We start from the raw sequence: 20,542 nt of genomic DNA on the forward strand, positions 1-20,542 counted from the left end.
ATTGAGCACGCACCGTACCATTGAAGGTTGAGAGAATTGATGTACCGCAGAATGAATAGCCCGGTTATTCACGAAAGATTGTTCAGAGGCAATTGATACGCGTCCAACCATTCAGGCAACCAGAGGAAGGGCGAACAGTCTGAACATACCGAGGTCCTGATACACCAGGACCAGCCTGATAATATGTCCACTGACACTGAGACCAGGAGAGACTAAACAGAACCTTCAAAACCACTGCACTGCCTGTCTTAAACCACTGAGACCCAGATGATTAGATCTGAAGAACCAGAACTTTCAAAATAACCATCTTGAGACACTGGTATGTCAGTCTGAACCTGTCGAGAGGTGACCAAGAGCACAATCAGAACAAATTCATGAATAGGCCCGAGCAGAACCGTCAGCAGCCCAGCCGAGGAGGAACGCAGAAGATTGTCCGCATCACACCCGCATGTTAACCGGGATGTTCAATCAGTTTTGAAAACCACCAGACCTGAAAACGCCCATCACCAATGAGTTCAGATGTTAGATAGGCGATACCCTGCGATAGTCCGGTAATGGAAGAGATGAATGCCGACCTGCCGCGGTCGTCGCGATTTCGCGCGTTTTCTTGCAACCAGAGGCATCTTCTGCAACAGGCACCACCGCTTGAAGCAGAAGGCTTGAAGGGGAACAACCTACTGGAATATCCCAACCAATCAGGTCCGCCAGTCATCCGTGAGTAAAGAGCCTGCAGTTGCCGTTGCTGCAAGACAAGTGAATAATAATGTTGACCCGCTCGTAGTGTTGGTTTTTCACTAATGTCTGCAAAATAGAGGAGAGTAGAACTCATCTCTCGTCACGATGCTGCTGCACGTGGCAATAAAAATGTAGGACTATCTCTTGAAAATATGAGGCCATTATCAAGGCTCTCGCCTCTGATACTGATGTGTTCTTCTGTTGAGTGGAGTCCAAGCAGTTTCTTACCCCCACATTCTCCTTTAAAAGTTGCTCACCAACCTGTGCCCAGCTAACGTGAAGAGGTGGCCGCGTCTGGGGGGCAGAGGGTTGAGCAGGCTTGGGGTGGCCTTTATCTGGCTTATCCACCAATCTAATTCTCTGCAAGGTGCCAGCCATGGGGACTCATGATCTCCATAAAGTGATGCGTTGTTTCACGCTTGCTCCAGTGGCACCACTGTAACTTTCACAAACGGAGAGCTCTTGCCAGGGGTACCATGGGATGGTGGCGCTCATCAACCGCCAGAGTCCGAACTCCCTGTCCAGTGGCAGGGCTTTGATGGGTAAAATCTGAAACAAGAAGCTGAGACAATATTTTTTCGAGGAAGGTATTAATATATTCTTCAGGATCCCCTGCAACCCCAGGAACACACATGATCCTGAGAGTATCAGGATGATTTCGGAGGTCATAGCAAAACCTTGGGACTTAAGAGTGGTGTCAGTGAAATTTGTGTGTTGGCAAAACCACCGCTGAATAACGTGGGCCTGTATGGAGGATATCGCTCTGGGATAGGGGAAGAGTTGATTCCTTATTCTGGCAAAGGCCAGGGCTGGTGAGCCTCTGGAGCACTTTGGTGCCACAGAGGGACCAGCAGAAAAGGTTAGAATTGAAAGTGTGCAGAAACCCACTGAGAAGCTGAGGCCTCCTGAGCAGGGGATGGATTAGGCTGTGCAAGAATCCTTTTATAGTATCCATAGAGATACCAGCAAGGCCAGTGGAGGACTGGCACCTGGAGGGTTGTGTAATGAGATGGGACAAATCCAGAATTAGTCTCCAGGGACCTTTCTTCCTGGGAACCAGGAATATCCTGAGTAAAATCCCTTTCCTCCTGCAAGAGGAGTGCATTTCAATTGTTCTTGATAGGTGCCCCATGATAGGGAAAGAAACAGCTGGTTTCGGAGGGGGTTGTAGGACCTTTTGGGTATGTTTGATTCCCATACCATAAAGTATCCCTCTTTATTATTGAGAGGGACCCAAAAGTCCTGGGTGACCTGGATTCAGCAGAGAGAGAGCGAGAGAGACTATGGAAAGAAGGGATGGCCTGACCCACGTCTGGGCAGTCACTGGCTACTTTTTTATATTACAATATCTAAAACAAAGGATTGCCACCCATCTTAGTGATATAAAATGTAAGAGGATGAGAAGTGCATTATATAAGCACATTTTAAGTCATCCTACAGCCCACTTTGTTTTTGTTGGTATTGATAAAGTTAATGACATGATTAAAGGGGATGTACTTAAACACAAGGTATTAACTAATAAAGAACGCAGATGGATAGTATATATATATATATATATATATATATATATATATATATATATATATATATATATATATATATATATTTATCTATATATCTATATATCATGTCAGCACAAACCTACCTCAGAATTGAATGCTGCCAGAATCAGCGACTACAGAGTCGGCACTCAGGAGTCAGGGAAGGCTGGGTGGCAAACTATACAGCAGCATAGAAGAGAAGGCCATCTAAAGTTATGGTAAGTTCTTACACAACAATAGTATGTCCTTCTATTCATATGCTACTGTATACCTAACATACCTCCAGTCACTGGACCCCACACAGTTCGGCTTCGTCAAGGGCAGATCATGCCTCCTGAACCTGGTGGATTTCTTTGAGACAGTTACTCAGGCTATAGATAAGGGAAAGGAGGTACACACGGCTTACCTTGACCTTGCTAAAGCATTTGACACCATTCCCCATTCAGGTATTATTAATAAGCTCAACAGCCTGGGCATACGTCACAAGATGGATCGCAAACTGGCTCTCAGACAGATCCCATAAAGTAAGAGTAGCGGGATCTATGTCCGAATCCAGACCAGTAACGAGTGGTGTGCCTCAGGGCTCTGTCCTGGGGCCCCTCCCATTTGACATATACTTCTCAAAAGTCCGGGTAAGCACGGAAGGGCTGTGGCTGGCTATGTTTGTGGACAACTGCAAAATGGGTGCTATAATAGAGTCTCCGGCCGAAATGGAGATCCTCCAGAAGGGCCTAAATGAGACTGATGCATGGTGTCAAAGCCATGGTCTCAAGCTAAATGCAAAAAAATGCATAGTAATCCCCTTTGGAAAAAACAGAGTACCCACAAACTACAACATAGGAGGTAATCCCCTGAAATCTAAAGAACAAATAAGGGATCTAGGGACCCAAGTAGATAGTCCGCTTTACTTTGATAACCATGTTGCCAAAGTGGTTAGAAAATCCTTCTATGTGACCCATCTGATCACGAAAGGGTTCGCATCAAGATCTAAGGATGTAATGGTGGCCCTCTACTCTTCCCTCATCAGACCCATTATTGAGTACAATGCACCAATTGGAATGTACCTGGCTAGACATCTCCAGCAGCTGGAGAGACCATAGATGTACCCTATCCAAGAGGATTACTGGCCTCAAACAGTTGCCCTATGCAGCACGATTGAAAAAGCTAAGACTGTTCTCTGTTGCATACCGCTTTCTCAGAGGCAATCTCTGTCTAACGTACAGAGCCATGTCCAACCCAGAATTGTTGAACATGCTCCATCTTAGCAAAACCAAATCTACTCGAGCTACACGCTCTAGGGATATAAACCTCAACACAACAATGAATAGAACATGCTGGAGGGATATATTCCCTTCGCAGAGACTTCCTTACTATGGAACAGGGTCCCGATCTACATAAGACAGAGCCCCTCGCTATCACTCCAAGAGGAACCTTGATGAGTGGATGGGTAACAGAAAGTTCACACCAGGGATCACATCAACAGCACTACTAGATTGGGGCCAAGGGTACTAGCTGCTAGTACAAGGGTCTAGGGAACTACTAAAGGGGTGGTGAATACCGCACAATGTGGCTGGGCTAATATATGCCTTCGGGCAGATAGCCCAGTACCAACCTATGAACCTATAAGGGAGAGTGCAAAAGCTCCTTTTATTAAGGTTTGGGTGGAGGAAGAGAAGCACTTTCCACAAAGCCATGAAGGATAGTCCCTAACAAAACCTGCTCTTTCTTTAGAAATTATGTCCAACTTGTACTGTTTGGTGAAGGTAGGAACACAAGATCTTGTAACTGCCTCTAAAATGGCAGCCTTATTTAAACCCGTGAAAAAGGCCCCAGAAGAGGACACTGCTCTAGTGGAGTGTGCCTTTACTGGGAAGGGAAGCTGTTTTCCATGGGATGAACAGCAAAAAAGATGGTTTTGGAGATCAAAGAGGATATGGTTTGCTTGGAAACAGGGTGTCCCAGGGTTCTTGGGTGGTGGGAGACAGACTCTGGCAGATAGCCCAGTACCAACCTATGAACCTATAAGGGAGAGTGCAAAAGCTCCTTTTATTAAGGTTTGGGTGGAGGAAGAGAAGCACTTTCCACAAAGCCATGAAGGATAGTCCCTAACAAAACCTGCTCTTTCTTTAGAAATTATGTCCAACTTGTACTGTTTGGTGAAGGTAGGAACACAAGATCTTGTAACTGCCTCTAAAATGGCAGCCTTATTTAAACCCATGAAAAAGGCCCCAGAAGAGGACACTGCTCTAGTGGAGTGTGCCTTTACTGGGAAGGGAAGCTGTTTTCCATGGGATGAACAGCAAAAAAGATGGTTTTGGAGATCAAAGAGGATATGGTTTGCTTGGAAACAGGGTGTCCCAGGGTTCTTGGGTGGTGGGAGACAGAGTCTGTCTGATTTACAGATGGATTTGGTCTTGGCCAAATAGTATCTGAGTTTCCTGTGTACATCTAAGGAATCCAGGATCCTTTCAGCCAGGTTTTTGCACTCAAGGGAAGAAGGTAGGAAGGTTGATGGCCTGATTCAAGGACAGCTCACTGACCACACTGGGCATGAAGGTTGGGTTAGTATGTAAACACACCCTGTCCTTATGGAAAACAGTAAAAGGTTGAGACATCAGACGCCATAAGGGCTTGCAGTTCAGAAACCCTTCTGGCTGAAGTACCACTGAGAGTATAGTTTTCCAAGTACAGGACTGGAGAAAGCAGTCTTTGGCTAGCTCAAAGGGGGATACAGTCAACTTCTCCAGAACAAAATGTAAATTCCCAAGGGGCGGAATGAGCTTCCTTGGAGGTCTACGGTGCAGAACCACTTTCACAAATAGTTTCACTTCCAGCCTGGAAGCTAGAGGTGAGGTGATCGACAGGCATGCTGAGATGGCAGATAAATGGGCCTTAATGGAAGAATAAGACAGTCCAGGCTTCATTAATTCACACAGGTAAGACAAGACCACTGGAGGTTCTACTTGCCAGTGGATGCAAATTGTGTTTTTGACACAAGACAGAAAAACTTTTCCACTTGGAGAGAAGTATGATTCCTTGGTAGTTGCTTTTCTGCCCTCCTGCAAAACTTGAAGCACATCCTCTGTGTACAAGTGTTTGAAGGGCATTCCTCTGTGTATAGGTGTCTAAAAGGGATAAATGCCCTATCACCCACAATGTGAGGTTCAGAGCGGACAGTTGGGGATATAAGAGCATTCCTTTCTCCTGTATGAGCAGGTCCATCCGTGGGGTAACTTGTGGCGACTGCCCTTGGCTAGATGGAATAACAGGAGGAACCAATGCTGACTTGGCCAATAGGGAGTCACCAGCAAGATTTGTGGTTGTTCTTTCTTAATTTTCAGCAGAACTTTTCATATGAGAAGCATATATCCCTTTCCAAGGGAATGAGAGAGCATCCACCCCCCCCCCATGCTTTTGGATGTGGTACCCTGAAGCAGAAGGCTGGAAGTTCTGTTCATGGGGGAGGCAAACCAACCCACATTTGGAATATCCCATCCATGGACCAGGTCCAAGAACACATCCCTGTTTAGCATCCTGTTGTGAGGCAGAGTCACGCTTCTGCTTAGAGTAGCTGCCATTACCATTGTCTGCCGAAGATAAGTAGATGGCTTGAATGTTGACTTGCCTCTGTAGGGCGATTTTCCACACTTGCAGAGCCAACCTGCAAAGGAGATAGGACCTTATCCCCCTGTTTGCTGATGTACCACAGCACGGTGGTATTGTCTGTGTACCACCACAGCATGCCTGGCAGGAGACTATCCTTGAAAATATGCAGGGCCAATATCAAGGCTCTCGTCTCCTTGATACTGATGTGTTCCTTCTGTTGAGTGAGAGTCCATGAGTTTCTCACTCTACATTCTCCTAAAGTTGCTCACCAACCTGTGTCTAAAGCATCTGTGAAGAGGTCATGTCTGGGGGGCAGAGGTTGAAGGAGCAGGCTTGGGGTGGCCTTTATCTGGGCTATCCACCAATTCAATTCTCTTAAAAGGCATGGAAGCATGGGGACCATGATCTCCAAGGGGTGCAGATGTTGTTTCCACGCTGTTCTCAGGCACCACTGTAACTTTCACAAACGGAGCCTTGCCAGGGGGTACCATGGGGATGGTGGAGGCCACGAATCCCATGAGTCCGAGAAACTCCCTGTCCAGCAGGGCTTTGATGGGCAGTAACTCCTTGAAATAAGAAGTCAGAGACAATATTTTTTCTGGAGGAAGGCATGCCATTATATTCTCTGTTAGGATCCTGCACCCCAGGAACACATGATCCTGAGAGGGTATCAGAGATGATTTTTTGAGGTTTATAGTAAACCCCAGACTTCTTAAGAGGGAAATAGTGAAATGTAGGTGTTGCAAAACCACTGGAACAACGGGGCCTGTATGAGGATATCGTCTAGATAGGGGAAGAGTTGGATTCCCTTATTCTGGCAAAGGCCAGGGCTGGTGTGAGGCACTTTCTGAGCACTCTTGGTGCCACAGAGGGACCAAAGGGTAAAGCACAGAATTGAAAGTGTGCAGAACCCACTGAGAAGCGGAGGAATTTCCTGAGCAGGGGATGGATTAGGATGTGTAAGTAGGCATCCTTTATATCCAGAGATACCAAGAAGGCCAGTGGGAGGATCAGGTACCTGGAGGAAGGTAATGAGATGGGACAAATCCAGAATTAGTCTCCAGGGACCTTCTTTCCTGGGAACCAGGAATATCCTGGAGTAAAATCCCTTTCCTCCTGCAAGAGGAGGTACTTCTCGAATTGTTCCTTGAGTGAGGAGTTCCTGAAGGATAGGGGGAAAGGAAGCCAGTTGGTTTCGAGGGGGCTGTAGAATTCCTTTGGGTGCATGTTTGGATTCCCATACCATAAAGTATCCCCCTTTTATTATTGAGAGTACCCAAAAGTCCTGGGTGACCTGATTCAAAGCAGAGAGAGAGCGAGAGAGACGCATGGAAAGAAGGATGGCCTGATCCATTGTCTGGCAGTCACTGGCTACTAGGCTTAGCCTGAAAGGGCTGTTTGGGAGCAAGAGTAGAGGGAGCAGACCTCGAGGAGAGCTACTACCTGGACTCTCTTTTTCCTTTGGTTGGCATTTGTCTGGCAAACCTTCTGATAAAGGGAGGTTTTGGCAAGGAAGTTCCTTTGAAAGCGTGGAACTGGGGAGACAGAAATGTGTCTCAGATCCTGTAGTTCCTTACCCTTCTTTTGAAGGGCCTTGAAAAGCTGAGCAGCTGCTGAACCAGAGCTTAGTTGTCCAAAAGGGAGCATCTTGGAATTTACACTTAATGTCATCAGAAAGAGGCTGCAACCTAAGCCAGGAGTATCTCCCAATGATAGACTCAGAGACAGCAGCAGTAGATGAGGCCTCTACTGCATCATAGCTGCACTTGATAGAGTGCTTAGTTACTTGGGTGCAGGACTTCAGGAGAGTAGAAACTTTATTATTTTATTATTATTTATTTACTTTTGTTGAATGGGAAAATCCGAATTGACACAGGTCTTTTTTCAGCAAAGGCCCGGGGAGAAAAGCTCCACAATAAAAACAACAATTAATTAAAAGTTACAAGAAGTATAGGTAGGATTTGTTTAACAATAGTAGTAAACAGATATAGTTCAAAATGAAATTTAGTTAAATGGTACAAAACTTATATCACTGGTGTCAAAGACTAACAAGTATTTTAATAGCTGAACTAGCAGCTATTACCCTTGAATAACAGTGGCTAAGATTACAGCTGAGATATAGGTTTACAAGTAATGTATTTGGCTGCAATCCGAGGTAGTTATAGGGGTGGAAGAAAGGGATTAGAGAGGTTGGGGTAGAGATGTTAGAGAGGTTTGTTACAGGGGTATGTCCACTGCTCTTTTAGATGAGATTTTAGAGCAGCTTTGAAGTTAGTGCATGATGGCACATAAGTTATAGTGTGAGGAAGGGTATTCCATAATTTTGCTATGGAGAAGGAGAAGAGAGCTTCTCCAGCAGAGTTCCTGGTTTTAGTTACCTGTAATTGATTTTTATTGCTCGAGCGTAGTGGTCTGGTGGTATGACAGGGTTGGAGTAGATTTTGGAGGGAGGGGACTTTTAGAGGATGATTTAGTAGGTTGTGGGTGAGTGAGAGTTAGTACCATTGAAGGAGGTGAGGGAGTTCTAGCCAGCCTAGTTCAGTAAGTGAGGTGCAGTGGTGGCTACGGTAGTTTGCGCCAGTGGCAAACTTTGCTATTTTGTTGTAGCAAGCTTCGTGTTTACCTAACTCATTTTGCCTTAGGCTGGTGAATATTGGAGAGGCGTAGAGTATGGTGGAGATAAGGTGGCTCTTTGCAACTGAAATCTTGGCTGTTTTGGTGAGAATTGCTTATTTCTGCATAAAGCTAGTTTATTGTGTACTTTTTTTATGGTTAACGAGATGTGGATGTCAAACTTGAGGTTATTGTCAATTTCAACTCCAAGTAGTTTGGAGTGGTCTGTTGGGGGGATAATGGTGTTGTCACTGGCTTTAATATTAAATTGGTGGGTGTTCAGATTGTGTTTGGTGGGTTGGAAGATGAGGAGTTTTGTTTTGTTTGGGTTAAGTATTAATTGCACATCTGAAAGCCAAGTTTCAACTGAGGAAAAGGCTTCCTGTGTGGTCTTTTGAAGTTCAGGTAGGGAGTGGGCTGAGCAGATGATGGTGGAATCATCTGCGCACTGTACGAGAGTGGCTTGTTTGGTAGCTGAGGCTAGATTATTAGTGAATATGGAGAAGAGTAAGGTTCCAAGGATAGATCCTTGGGGAACACCTATTGAGACAGGGAGTTGAGGGTATATCATTATGCAAAACAACGGATTGCTGGCGGTCAGTCAGATAGGTCTGCAACCAGTTTGTGAGGTTGTTAGCAAGGAGGTAGCCTAGAACCGGAGAGTGAATGCATCTCTCAAGTATTTTTGATAGAGGAGACAGAAAGTACAGTTTTGTACCTACCATAAATGTAGATGTTCGAGGATCCACATTGCTGCAGTCCTAACACTTGGGTAGTCCGCTGTCCCAGTCGGCCCGAATACCAAAGTATAAGGCTGACGTCGGTCAAGGCGCATTAGTCTGACGTCAGGACGTCAGGGTACAAATGCGCATGACCGACGTCATATCCTCAGTCTTTTCTTGCCCCAGATGTCAGAAGACCCTAAAAAGATAAGGCCAAAACCAAAAAACAACAACACACCAAACACCCCTGTACCAAATATATGTACAATATATACAAAATTACAAAGGTACAACCCCACCCACACAACCACCCCTAAACACAGAGGGGAAGGAGGGAGGGTAAATTGGACTGCAGCAATGTGGATCCTCGAACATCTACATTTATGGTAGGTACAAAACTGTACTATGTTCTTCATCTCACATTGCTGCAGTCCTAACACTTGGGTAGAATCCCAAAGCAGAGGTAAGGGAGGATGGCAAATCATAAAGAAGCAGGAGCTGCCAACATGCCCTGTAAAATAGCAGTGGCAAAACCAGCCCTAGATTTAGAGTAGAGAGGAAGGTGGTAATGCTTAGATAAAGTATGCACTGAACTCCAAGTAGCTGCCTCCAAAATATCCTTAGTTGCCACCCCCCTTAGAAAAGCTGTTGAAGTGGCAGTAGCCCTAGTGGAATGAGGCCTAATCCCAGCTGGAATCTCCTTGCCATGATGGGAATAACAGAAAGTAATGCAAAACCCAATCCACCTAGAAATAGTTTGTTTTGACACAGGCTTGCCCTGAGAACTCAAAGCAAAAGAAACAAACAACTGCTGAGACTGCCTAAAATCCTTAGTCCTGCTTAAATAATAACGCAACTGCCTGTGTACATCTAAAGTGTGCAAAATCTTTTCCCCCTTATTTTGGGGATTTGCATAAAAAGTAGGCAAATGAATAGTTTGGTTTAAAGCCACACTAGAAACCACTTTAGGCATAAAGGAAGGATTAGTACGTAAAGATACCCTATCCTTATGGAAAATCAAGAAAGGCTCAACCGCCATAAGGGCCTGCAATTCAGACACCCTTCTTGCAGAGGTTATTGCTAACAAAAAAGCAGTCTTCCATGACAAATATTTCAATTCAGCAGAAGCTGCAGGCTCAAAAGGTTGTAGAGTAAGTTTCTCCAACACAAAATTGAGGTCCCAAGCAGGAGTAGGAGCTCTACGTGGGGGTCTTATATTCTTTGCCCCTCTAAGAAATTGCTTGAACAAAGGATGAGAAAACAATGGTGGGTCACAATCATAGTGAGCTGAGATTGCTGCAGCATGAATCTTAATGGAAGAGAAAGACAAACCTTTGTCCAATAACTCAGTAAGATATTGAAGAGCCACACTCAAATTAGGCTCTGAAACATCCAAATCCTTTGCTGCACTCCAAAATAAAAATCTCTTCCATTTTTCTGCATACACTTTCCTTGTACTAGGTCTTCTGGCTTCCATAATCACATTCAAAACTTGTTGAGGAAGCTGAGACCTGCCATGGTTCAAAACAGAATATGCCAGGCTGTCAGATGAAGAGAGTGAAGCTTGACATTGAGCAGATGACCGTCCTTCTGAGACAATAGGTGTGGAATCAAAGGTAAGGGCCATGGAGGCTTCCTTACCAGACTCCTCAGTAATGGGTACCAGTGCTGCCGAGGCCAATCTGGAGCTATTAAAATCATCCTTGGCTTGTCTTGCCTGACCTTTAGGAGTACCTTTGGGAGGAGAGGCAGAGGTGGAAAGGCATACACATGAAGATTTTTCCAACTGAAAGAAAGAGCATCCACTTTCCAAGCTGTGTAATGAAACCTTTTCGTGCAAAACTTTGGCAGCTGGTGGTTCAGTGGAGAAGCGAACAGATCTATGTCTGGAGTTCCCCATGACACTGTCAATTTCTGAAATACATGAAGATCCAGTTTCCACTCGTGGGGATCCATGATTTGCCTGCTTAACACATCTGCTAAGGAGTTCTGTGCTCCCGGCAGAAACCTTGCTTGAAGATTCAGTTGCAAGCTTAGTGCAGTCTCCCACAAAATCATTGCTTGCCTGCATAGAGGATAAGAATGTGTTCCCCCTTGTTTGTTGATGTACCACATAACAGTTGTGTTGTCTGTTAGAATCAACACCTGCCCTGGAAGAAGTAAATCCTTGAAAGCCATTAATGCAAACTGAACTGCTAACATCTCCTTCATGTTGATATGTAGATGCTGCAGTCTGGCAGGCCACTTGTCTTGTATCCACTTTCCCTTCAGATGAGCTCCCCAAGCTGTGTCTGAGGCATCTGTCGTTAGAATCTGACTCGCCTCTGGCCGGGTCACAGAGAGTCCCTTGTTTAGGTGACATTCCTGAGCCCACCACAAAAATTCCTTTTGAATGCAAGGTATTATTTGAATGACAGTGTCCAAATCCTGGCAGTGCTGTGTCCATACATTTTGAGATACCATTGCAGCTTCCTCATATGCAGTTTGGCATTGGGAAGCACCAGAATACAAGATGCCATGAACCCTAAGGCTTGAAGGACTGTCCTTGCAGTCAGCCCGGACTGATGAGATAGTTGATGGAAGTAAAGAGAAAGATTCTTTTGTTTGTCCGGGGTTAAAAAGGCCATCTGGGTTGCTGTATTCAGTCTCACACCCAGAAAGCACATGTCTTGAGAGGGTACTAGACTGGACTTTATTTCGTTCACAGAATACCCTAGGCATCTTAGCACTGCTATCACATATTCCAAATGCTGAAGAAGCACGCCCTTTCTTGAGCCAGAATCAGGCAGTCGTCCAAATAAGGATAGATTTGTATTCCTTTTAGCCTGAAGAAAGCTATCACTGGAGCCAGAACTTTCGTGAATACTCTGGGCGCAGTAGATAAGCCAAAGGGCAATGCAGAGAACTGATAATAAGAATTCCCAGCTCGAAAACGCAGATACTTCCTGCAAATTAGTCTGATAGGAACATGAAGGTAAGCTTCCTTGAGATCCAAAGTTACCATCCAGTGATCTTTGCCCAGCAGAGGTAAAAGCTGTTGTAACGTCAACATTTTGAACTTGGGAATGTCCAGATAAGTGTTGAGGATAGATAAATCCAAAATTGGTCTCCACGTGTTCCCCTTTTTTGGTACTAGGAACAGACGTGAATAAAATCCTAGGCCCCTTTCTGGCACAGGAACCGGCTGAATGGCCCCTATTTGGAGTAACAGAGAAATTTGCTTGTGAGCTTCTTTTCTTTGTTGAGGAGGAATGTCTGGCATGCCTTTGAAAGGAGGCAAGGTATGGAAATAAAACCTGTAACCGTGGTGAATGATATCCAATACCCATCTGTCTTGGGTAATTAAACTCCAGTTTTCTCTGAAAAGTGCCAACCTTCCTCCCAAAGGTGCTGCCAGACGAGAAGATTCTGGCAGCTGAAAAGGCAGGTCATTGGGTCTGTTTACGAAAGGACTGACCCCTGCCCTCACCAGAAGACTGAGCAGGTGAACTCCCTGTTCTAGGCCTAAAAGAACCCTGAGCTCTGCCCCTACCACGTCTAGGCCTACCCCTAGACTGGGAATCATAAGCAGGATATGTCCACCCCTTGGTAGGCCAATTTCTACTAAACTTGGGAGGCTGAACCTGCAAAAAATCTTTAACAGTCTGCATAGACTTAGCCTTGTCTTCCATTTTCTTTAGAACTGCTTCCACAGGCGAACCAAACAACACATCAGATTGTAAAGGAGCATCTAAAATCCTTGTCTTAACATGCTCAGCTAAATTCTGATCCCTCAGCCAGGCGTGCCTGCGAAGAACCGAACCAGTGGCAGCCACCCTCGAAGAGGCCTGTACAGCATCAAAACCACATTGCAAAGAATGCTTACCCACCTGTTCAGAAACATGAACTAAATCCTGCAACTCTTTACACTCAATACCTTCCGCCAGAGCATCTACCTTAGACTTTAATTGTGAAAGGAGATAATTTTGGTATTTCAACATGTGAAACTGGCAATTCAAAGCCCTCATGGCTAAAGTGGAAGAAGTATACACTTTCTTTCCCCATCTATCCAAAGCCCTTGACTCTTTATCTGGAGGAACAGTATTTTTAACAACAGAAGCCTTAACACCTTTAGGCCCCTGAGAAACAGTTTCTGGGTCTGCCCTAGGACTCTTAAAAAGATACTTATGAGCTTCAGGCACCCTATAATATCTATCCGGTTTAACCGGAGCAGGAGGCAAAGAATCAGGGTTTAGAGAAGCCTCTGCAAAAACATCTTCCACCACATCCAGAACAGGAGGTATAGCTAAAGGCCTATGCTGGGGTAGAAACAAAAATTCCCTAAGCCTTTTCCTGGAATCAGAGAAATCCTGACCTTCCCATTTAAAATGCTCCCTCATGGAATGAAGAGTCTCTGAAAAAGAAAAATCCTCAGGAGGAGAAGCAGAAGGAGTAGAATCATCCACATCAGAATCAGAATAAGGAGAATACTCCTGCAAATCTTCAGCCGAAGACTAGGAAGCATCCGAACCCTGCTCAAAACTCCCAAGCTCAGGTTCCACCCTAGGCCTCTTATCAGGAGGGGGCATAGAACCTCTAATCATTGTAATCAAATCTTCTGCCATCTTAAGCATATGCTTCTTAGGCACAGACCCTGAAGAACTAGGGGTAACACCTGAAACAAAACCTGGCCTGCCCCTGGGAGAAGCCTTGGAAACAGAAGGGGAGGGCCTAACCACCTTAGGGAGGGAGGGAAGAACAGCTACCAGAGAAGCCCCTTCAGTCTGGCCTACCTCCTGAGAGGTCACATCTTGCAATAATAAAGTCTCTCCCTGGGACTCCAAAGAAACTTCTGGCTGAACCTCCGGCTCCACCGAGCCCTCTAAAGAACCGGCGTCCGGGACGGACGGTTCTTCCAACCTAGGCTTTGCTGCCTTGTCCTTGCGCTTTTTAGACGAAGCGGGCGTCGGAGCATCCGACGGCATTTTATAATTACACCGCTTCCCAAAAACTAACCTGGCACAATCTAATCTTCTCTTTATAGTGCGTTTGTTAAATCTAGCACAAGAGCGACAGCCAACAACGTCGTGCTCAGGCCCTAAACAAGGTATACACAAGGTATGGTAATCCCTATGAGGTATCTGTTTCCCACAAGAAATACAGTTATTCACTTTTTCTGACATCCGGTTAAATACTGAGGCAAGAAAAAACCAAAATATTCCCAACGGGTACTTAGCCAACTTTGATTCGGTCTGAAACTCCGACTTCAGAAAATTTCAGAACGCCAACCTGCACTCGCAATACTGCTTCTGCATCGGACCATGCGGCAAAAAAGACTGAGGATATGACGTCGGTCATGCGCATTTGTACCCTGACGTCCTGACGTCAGACTAATGCGCCTTGACCGACGTCAGCCTTATACTTTGGTATTCGGGCCGACTGGGACAGCGGACTACCCAAGTGTTAGGACTGCAGCAATGTGAGATGAAGAACATCTGCTACAGGCCGGTAGTTGGCAAATTCTGTGGAAGGCCTACCTTTGTGAAGGGGGATAATGTGGGATATTTTCCATTGTGAAGGAACATAGCTTTCAGATAAAGATCGGTTAATCAGGATTGCAACTAGGTAGGTTAGGTCTTCAGCTGCAATTTTAAGGTACTCAGCTGGGAGGTTATCAGCTGCTAGTTTTGTGGGCTTCAGTTTCAATGAGTTTTTTTTTTATGTTGGAGGTAGGGAAAGGAGAGAAAGTGAATGCAGTGGGCAGATTACTAGGTGTAGTTGGAGGGGGTAGGGGAGAGGGGTTGTTTTGTTTTGCTAATGATAGAACAGATTGTGTGAAGTGAGTGTTGAAAGAGGTGGCAATGTTTTCAGTGGAGTTTGTTTTGTTTGGTGGAAGGGTTCCTACTTTTACTGGGTGGAGGATGGAGTTGATGGTTGACCAGAATTGTTTAGGGTTGTTTTGGGTGGAGTTCAGGGCAGACTGGTAATATAGGATTTAGTCCTCTTTTATTAATTTTTTGACTTTGTTACGTAATTCGCAGAATTTCCGTCTATCAGAAGGGCTTTTTGTCTTGCACCAGTGATTCCAGGCTATCTCTGATTTTCATTTCTGACCTAGTGGCTTGTTGTAGCCATGGGGAGGACTGGGCTTTAACTCTAGTAAATCTTGTGGGCGCATGGCTGTTTAGGACTTTAAGGAAGGTGGTATTGAAAAATTGGACAGCATCATCAAAGTTGAGGTATTTTAGTGAAGTTCAGTTGCAGTTTTTTAGGGCTTTAGTCTTGGCCTGGGAGTCAGGGAGGCCCCCCAATTGCTTAGCCACATCAGAAATCAGAGCTAAGGAGTATTTGGCCATGTGGGTCGGGTAGTTAATGGCTCACACTGCTAAGGTAGCAGATGTGCATACTTATTTCCCCTTGGCGCTCCGTTAACCAGCTCTCCTTGGAGAGGAGAAGGAAAGGAGTAATTTTGAGGTTTTAACTGCAGCCACACCAATGATGGATGTGTCTGCAGAAGGGGCTTTGTAAAGGAATTTAGCATACTCAGGGACTTCGTAAAATCTGTCTGGGCATCTGGGGAATTGGGAATACGGATATTTTTAAGTTGTCAGGAAAGCATCCAAGAAGGCTGGATGTGCTGCAGGTACAGCAGTCGGGTTTGGGGACTCCATTTGTAAAAGGGCATTAACACCTCTCTTGGGTCCCTAGGACCTGGCTGCTATCCCACTTGAAAAATTCTTTTATCTGGGCAACAGTCTCCCCGAAGGTAATGTCTTCCCTGGGGAATCTGTGCCATTGGACTCCTCTTCTTGGGAAGTGTAACCCAGAGGTGAAACAATTTGTGATGTGTAAGTGAGTGATTCATCCCCTGAAGAATCCTCTTCTTCAGTAGAGATGTCCAAAACCATTTTACCCTTAGGGGTAGATGCAGCAGGGGCCTGGCGTAAGGCAAGGAATGCTTTCAGAAGGCCTTAAGTAAAGGCTTGCCAGTCAAGAAGCTGGCTGCAGGGAGCGGGCATTGGAGGAAGGAGCAAGATTTTTTTTTTTTTGCTTCTCCTTCTGACGCTGAAGTATCAGAGATATGGTTCATAGATTAGTACTAGGCTAACTGCCCATGTGAGCCATTTTAAGCCTAGCAAATTATCCCTTGTGAGACTTGAACCCTACACCTTGTGTTTGTAAGGCAAACACGTTAACCATTATGCCACCCACCCAACTTGTGGCTCATCTGAGGAACCAGACTTCGGATCCACAGATTTCTTAGACTTTGATTCGCTGGTTTTCTAAGTAAAGCTTTATAGGTTCATACTAGGCTATCTGCCCTAGGGCATTTATAAGCCTAGCCAGAGTGTGTTTGGCTTTCACCACCCATTTTAAATGAATTTTGCTATGCCCTTTTCCGAGGTTAGTATACTGTGCCTATGTCTAACAGTGACACAGAAGTGATACCCGGGGTAAACCCACGATCTCCCATCCACTCATCAAGATTCCTCTTGAAGAGAGTCAATGAGGGACTCTGGGTAACCTGGACTGGGATTTTATTCCAGAGTGAAGGGAGCCTCTGGGTTATGAATCTGTCCCTCCAGCATGTCCTATTTATTTCAGTGCTGAGGTTCAAGTCTCTCGAGCGCGTAGCTCGATGGGATTTGGATTTTCTAAGATGCAGCATGTCCATTAATTCCGGGTTGGACATGGCTTTATACGTCAGGCACAGATCGCCTCTGAGCAGGCGGTATGCCACTGAGTAGAGCTGGAGTTTCTTGAACCGGGCAGCATATGGCATCTGTTTGAGCCCTTTGATCCTCTTGGTATGGTACTTTTGGGGTCTTTCCAGTTGCTGCAGGTGTCTGGTAAGGTGCATCCCAAAAGGGGCATTGTACTCAATTATGAGCCTGATGAGGGATGAGTAAAGAGGCACGATGACCTCCCCTGATCTAGATGTGAATCCCTTCATGATTAGGTGGGCTATATAAAATGTTTTTCTAACCACTTTGGCCACGTGGTTGTCAAATGAGAGATTGCTATCAACTTGGGTCCCCAGGTCCCTAATTACTTCTGTACTTAATGGATTACCACCTATGTGGTAATTTGTGGGCACTTTGTTTTTGCCAAAGGGGATGACTATACACTTTTTGGCGTATAGCTTGAGGCCATGGCTCTGGCACCAGTTGTCTGTTTCTATGAGGCCCTTTTGGAGGATGCTTGTGTCGGCTGAACCTGTCAGCTAGGATGTTGGCAATGTCTGTGGGTTCGGTGTATTTTTCGTCATTTTGGACAAATTCTGAACATATCTGGGAATTCCCACCCAGGTTCCTAACATAACTAAAGAAAGCCTTGTGATTATCCTTAGTGTCTTGTGCAATTTTTCTCTCAAAGCTGACCTTAGACGATTTTATGAGTGCCCGTAGTTGTTTGCTAATACTGATCAGAGATGCCTTCCCTTTTCGGGATTTTGCTCCATCATGTAGTAGCTTCCTCTTTCTATTGTATAGTTTGTTTATGGCTGGGGTCCACCAGACAGGACGTCTGCCTTTGGAGGATTGGATCTTGGTTTTATTTGGGATTGCATGATCCATGCATTCCTGAAGGTGTTCATAGAATGCGTTTATTAAGGATTCTGCGGTCTGGGCCATATTTTCCACAGGCCTGGGGGCTTTGAAGGATTCCACCTCGGTTTTGAAGTGTGTGAAATTTGCTTTAGAGAAGTTTTTCACTGTGGTTTTCAGGGCAGGGGGCGGAGTCGGGATGTGAATATCCAGTGAGATTAGTTTATGGTCTGATCTTACCAGTGAGGGATACACTTCTGGTCTGGAGCAGAGTTCCCATGATGGTGATGATCAGGTCCAGTATGTTTTCCCCTCTTGTGGGAGTGGTAACAAGTTGTTCCATAGCATTTGAGTTTATAAATTCTAGGAACCTTTGGGCTAGGGTGTTGGAGCTAGAGTAATGCTCCCAGTCTATGTTTGGGTAGTTGACGTCGCCCAACAAAATGGTGTTTGGAGAGACCTTCATATTTTCCAGTGTTCTCAGGAAGGCCGAGTGGCGTTCCTGGGTTTGGGAGGGTGAGTTCTGAGGGTTTTGGGGATGAAGGCCTGACAAAAACTACAAGAAGTGTGGGTTGTGTTCTTGTCCTAAACAAAAGAGGCAAAGTTCATGCACTGTCTTCCACACCTACATTTGCCCTTTCTAACCAACATGAAAAACCCAAAGCAGTAGCAAAAGGATAATCAAAACCCCCTAAGGGGTACTTATCGGAAGTCAGATAAGATGAGTTCACTTTCCCAAAGGAGCGGCGATCAGAGCTGGCAGTCACAAAGGCGGCAGAAAAGTTCCGAGGTAGGTGTGTGCTGATGTCCATTTTTACCAGTCTGTTTATGGCCAACATCCATTGAGAAAGACATGACATGTCACACACACCCTTGTAGTAGCATCTATCTTTTGCACAATGGCCGGACATACGCAAGTCCACCAGAGGCAAACTCCCTTGTGTTACTGATACAGCAGCATATGAACAGAAAGACATCAAAGGATCTTACGTTAAGGTGAAATACCTTAACAGGCAAAGCTTTGTAGAACCTCTTACAATGAAATCCATCTCAGTGAGAAAATCCTGACTCTTCCTGCAACATAATATCCTTTCTACCTAAAAAAAGTATGAAGGGTAAACACTTAAAGAAAATCCTTGAATCTGTGCTGTTGCAAAGACTGTCACCAATCAAAACAAATTTTAGAGGCATCTGTTTTGGCAAGCACAACGATCAAAGGTATATCTGTCTAGCCAAAAAACAGAGTTTTGTAACACATTACAATCCTGTTTTGCAGAGGAAGAGTACAAATTCGGCAAATGATTTGAAGAAGCAATGCTAAACATCCAGTTAATGAATTTTACGTAAGAATGCCAGAATTTTACAATAACAAAACTACCAGAGATAAATGGAACTTTACTTTACTCTTCAGGATAATCCACTATTAAGAGATTGTTTTTGTGATTTACAGGAAGGAAATGCAGTGTTTAGGAACCTTGTCTGAACAGTGCAGGAATCAAACATCTGTAATATGTAATACAAACACTTACAGCTAACTGCACTACATTGTTAAGCTATGCTACAAGTTAAGAACACAATAATGTGCTTCTAAGCAGAAAGATCAAAATTTAAAAAAAATACTTAGTTTTTGCTTAACAAGTTCACAAAAATATACCTGTACAACAAAAAAAATGCTCAGCTGTTCCTCAATCTATGGCACGAAGATGGAAATGCAGTTTTGCAATATCCGTCACTCAATTTCATATTCATCTAAAATTTTACTTTTGCAATTTTTATAATTAAATGTAATTTAATGTACTATGTTCTAAGATTGTTGCACTATATTATGAAACTTTTTCATATACTTTGCTTTATTGATTCTTAAAGACTGCATTTACTTTTTTTGTGTACAATGCTTAAGCATTTTCATAACTTAAATACGGATGTTTATTTAAACACTTGTTAGGTTACCAAATACCTGTGGACTGGCTGGCCATCTGCCTTCTCAGAGCAGCTGCAGCAGCTGCCTGTGCTGCTGGAAGAGTAGACTGTGGTGGCTTCTCATTGGCTGGAGCGCCATGCTTCACTGTTTTGGTAACAAGTGCAGTGCTGTCTGCTCCATCCAGGGTAATTTTACCGGACGTTCCTGCAAAAGAAATTAAAAGCAAATATTCAAATGCTTTAAGGACACATAGTCTAAATGCAATTCAGTTTTAAAAAAATAGTTAGGCAAAGTAAGTAAAGTCAACCTAGAGAGTGTAGCATGCAGAATACAAAAGTTATGTACTCACAATAATAAGAGAGCTATGTTACATACATACATACAAAAGTTTCAAGCACAGGCATTAATGCCCTTCTGGCTTGCCAGTATACCAAAACAATAAGTAACTCACCATAACGTTCGATGTATGTAGTCCATCTCGCCTCACATGTTACCCGTGGGTTTGGAGCCGAATGTCGGCTCCGACTCGGCCATACTTTTTAGCTCAAAGTCTTTCTATTGGCTGGGCTAAGATGGTATCCCATGCTGCACTGCTCTCTATCCCCAGATCTAGTTTGCTGCGAGCCCCAGCACTCATTCTCCATGCATAACACCACCTAAGGAAAGGAAAAACAAACCAAGAAAAACTAACCGAAGAGAGGGATGGAGCTGCCCTGACATGCGAGTCAGTAAGTATGGTTGTGGGTCCAGAATCCAAGGAGCATCTATGAGATAGGGATGGAGAAAGGGGAAACAAATTTGACGAGGCCAGTGTGGGGCAATCAGAATCATTTTGCTTCCCAAGGATTGCGCTTTCTGAATAACCTTTGACAGCAATGG

The 20,542-nt window shown here is 44.6% G+C and overlaps 1 protein-coding gene across 1 annotated transcript in view; it reads right to left on the reverse strand.

The window, feature by feature from the left end:
• The window catches only part of NUP214 (nucleoporin 214), a 3,229,616-nt gene that overhangs the window by 1,446,927 nt on the left and 1,762,147 nt on the right, over window positions 1-20,542 (reverse strand). Inside the window, exon 23 of the mRNA XM_044058190.1 lies at window positions 19,700-19,867. Coding sequence (XP_043914125.1) covers window positions 19,700-19,867 — 168 coding nt within the window. The remainder of the gene's footprint in view (window positions 1-19,699; window positions 19,868-20,542) is intronic.

Source organism: Protopterus annectens, chromosome 16.part0 (assembly GCF_019279795.1).
Source record: "Protopterus annectens isolate FY-2018-M chromosome 16.part0, PAN1.0, whole genome shotgun sequence".
Lineage (NCBI taxonomy): Eukaryota > Metazoa > Chordata > Ceratodontiformes > Protopteridae > Protopterus > Protopterus annectens.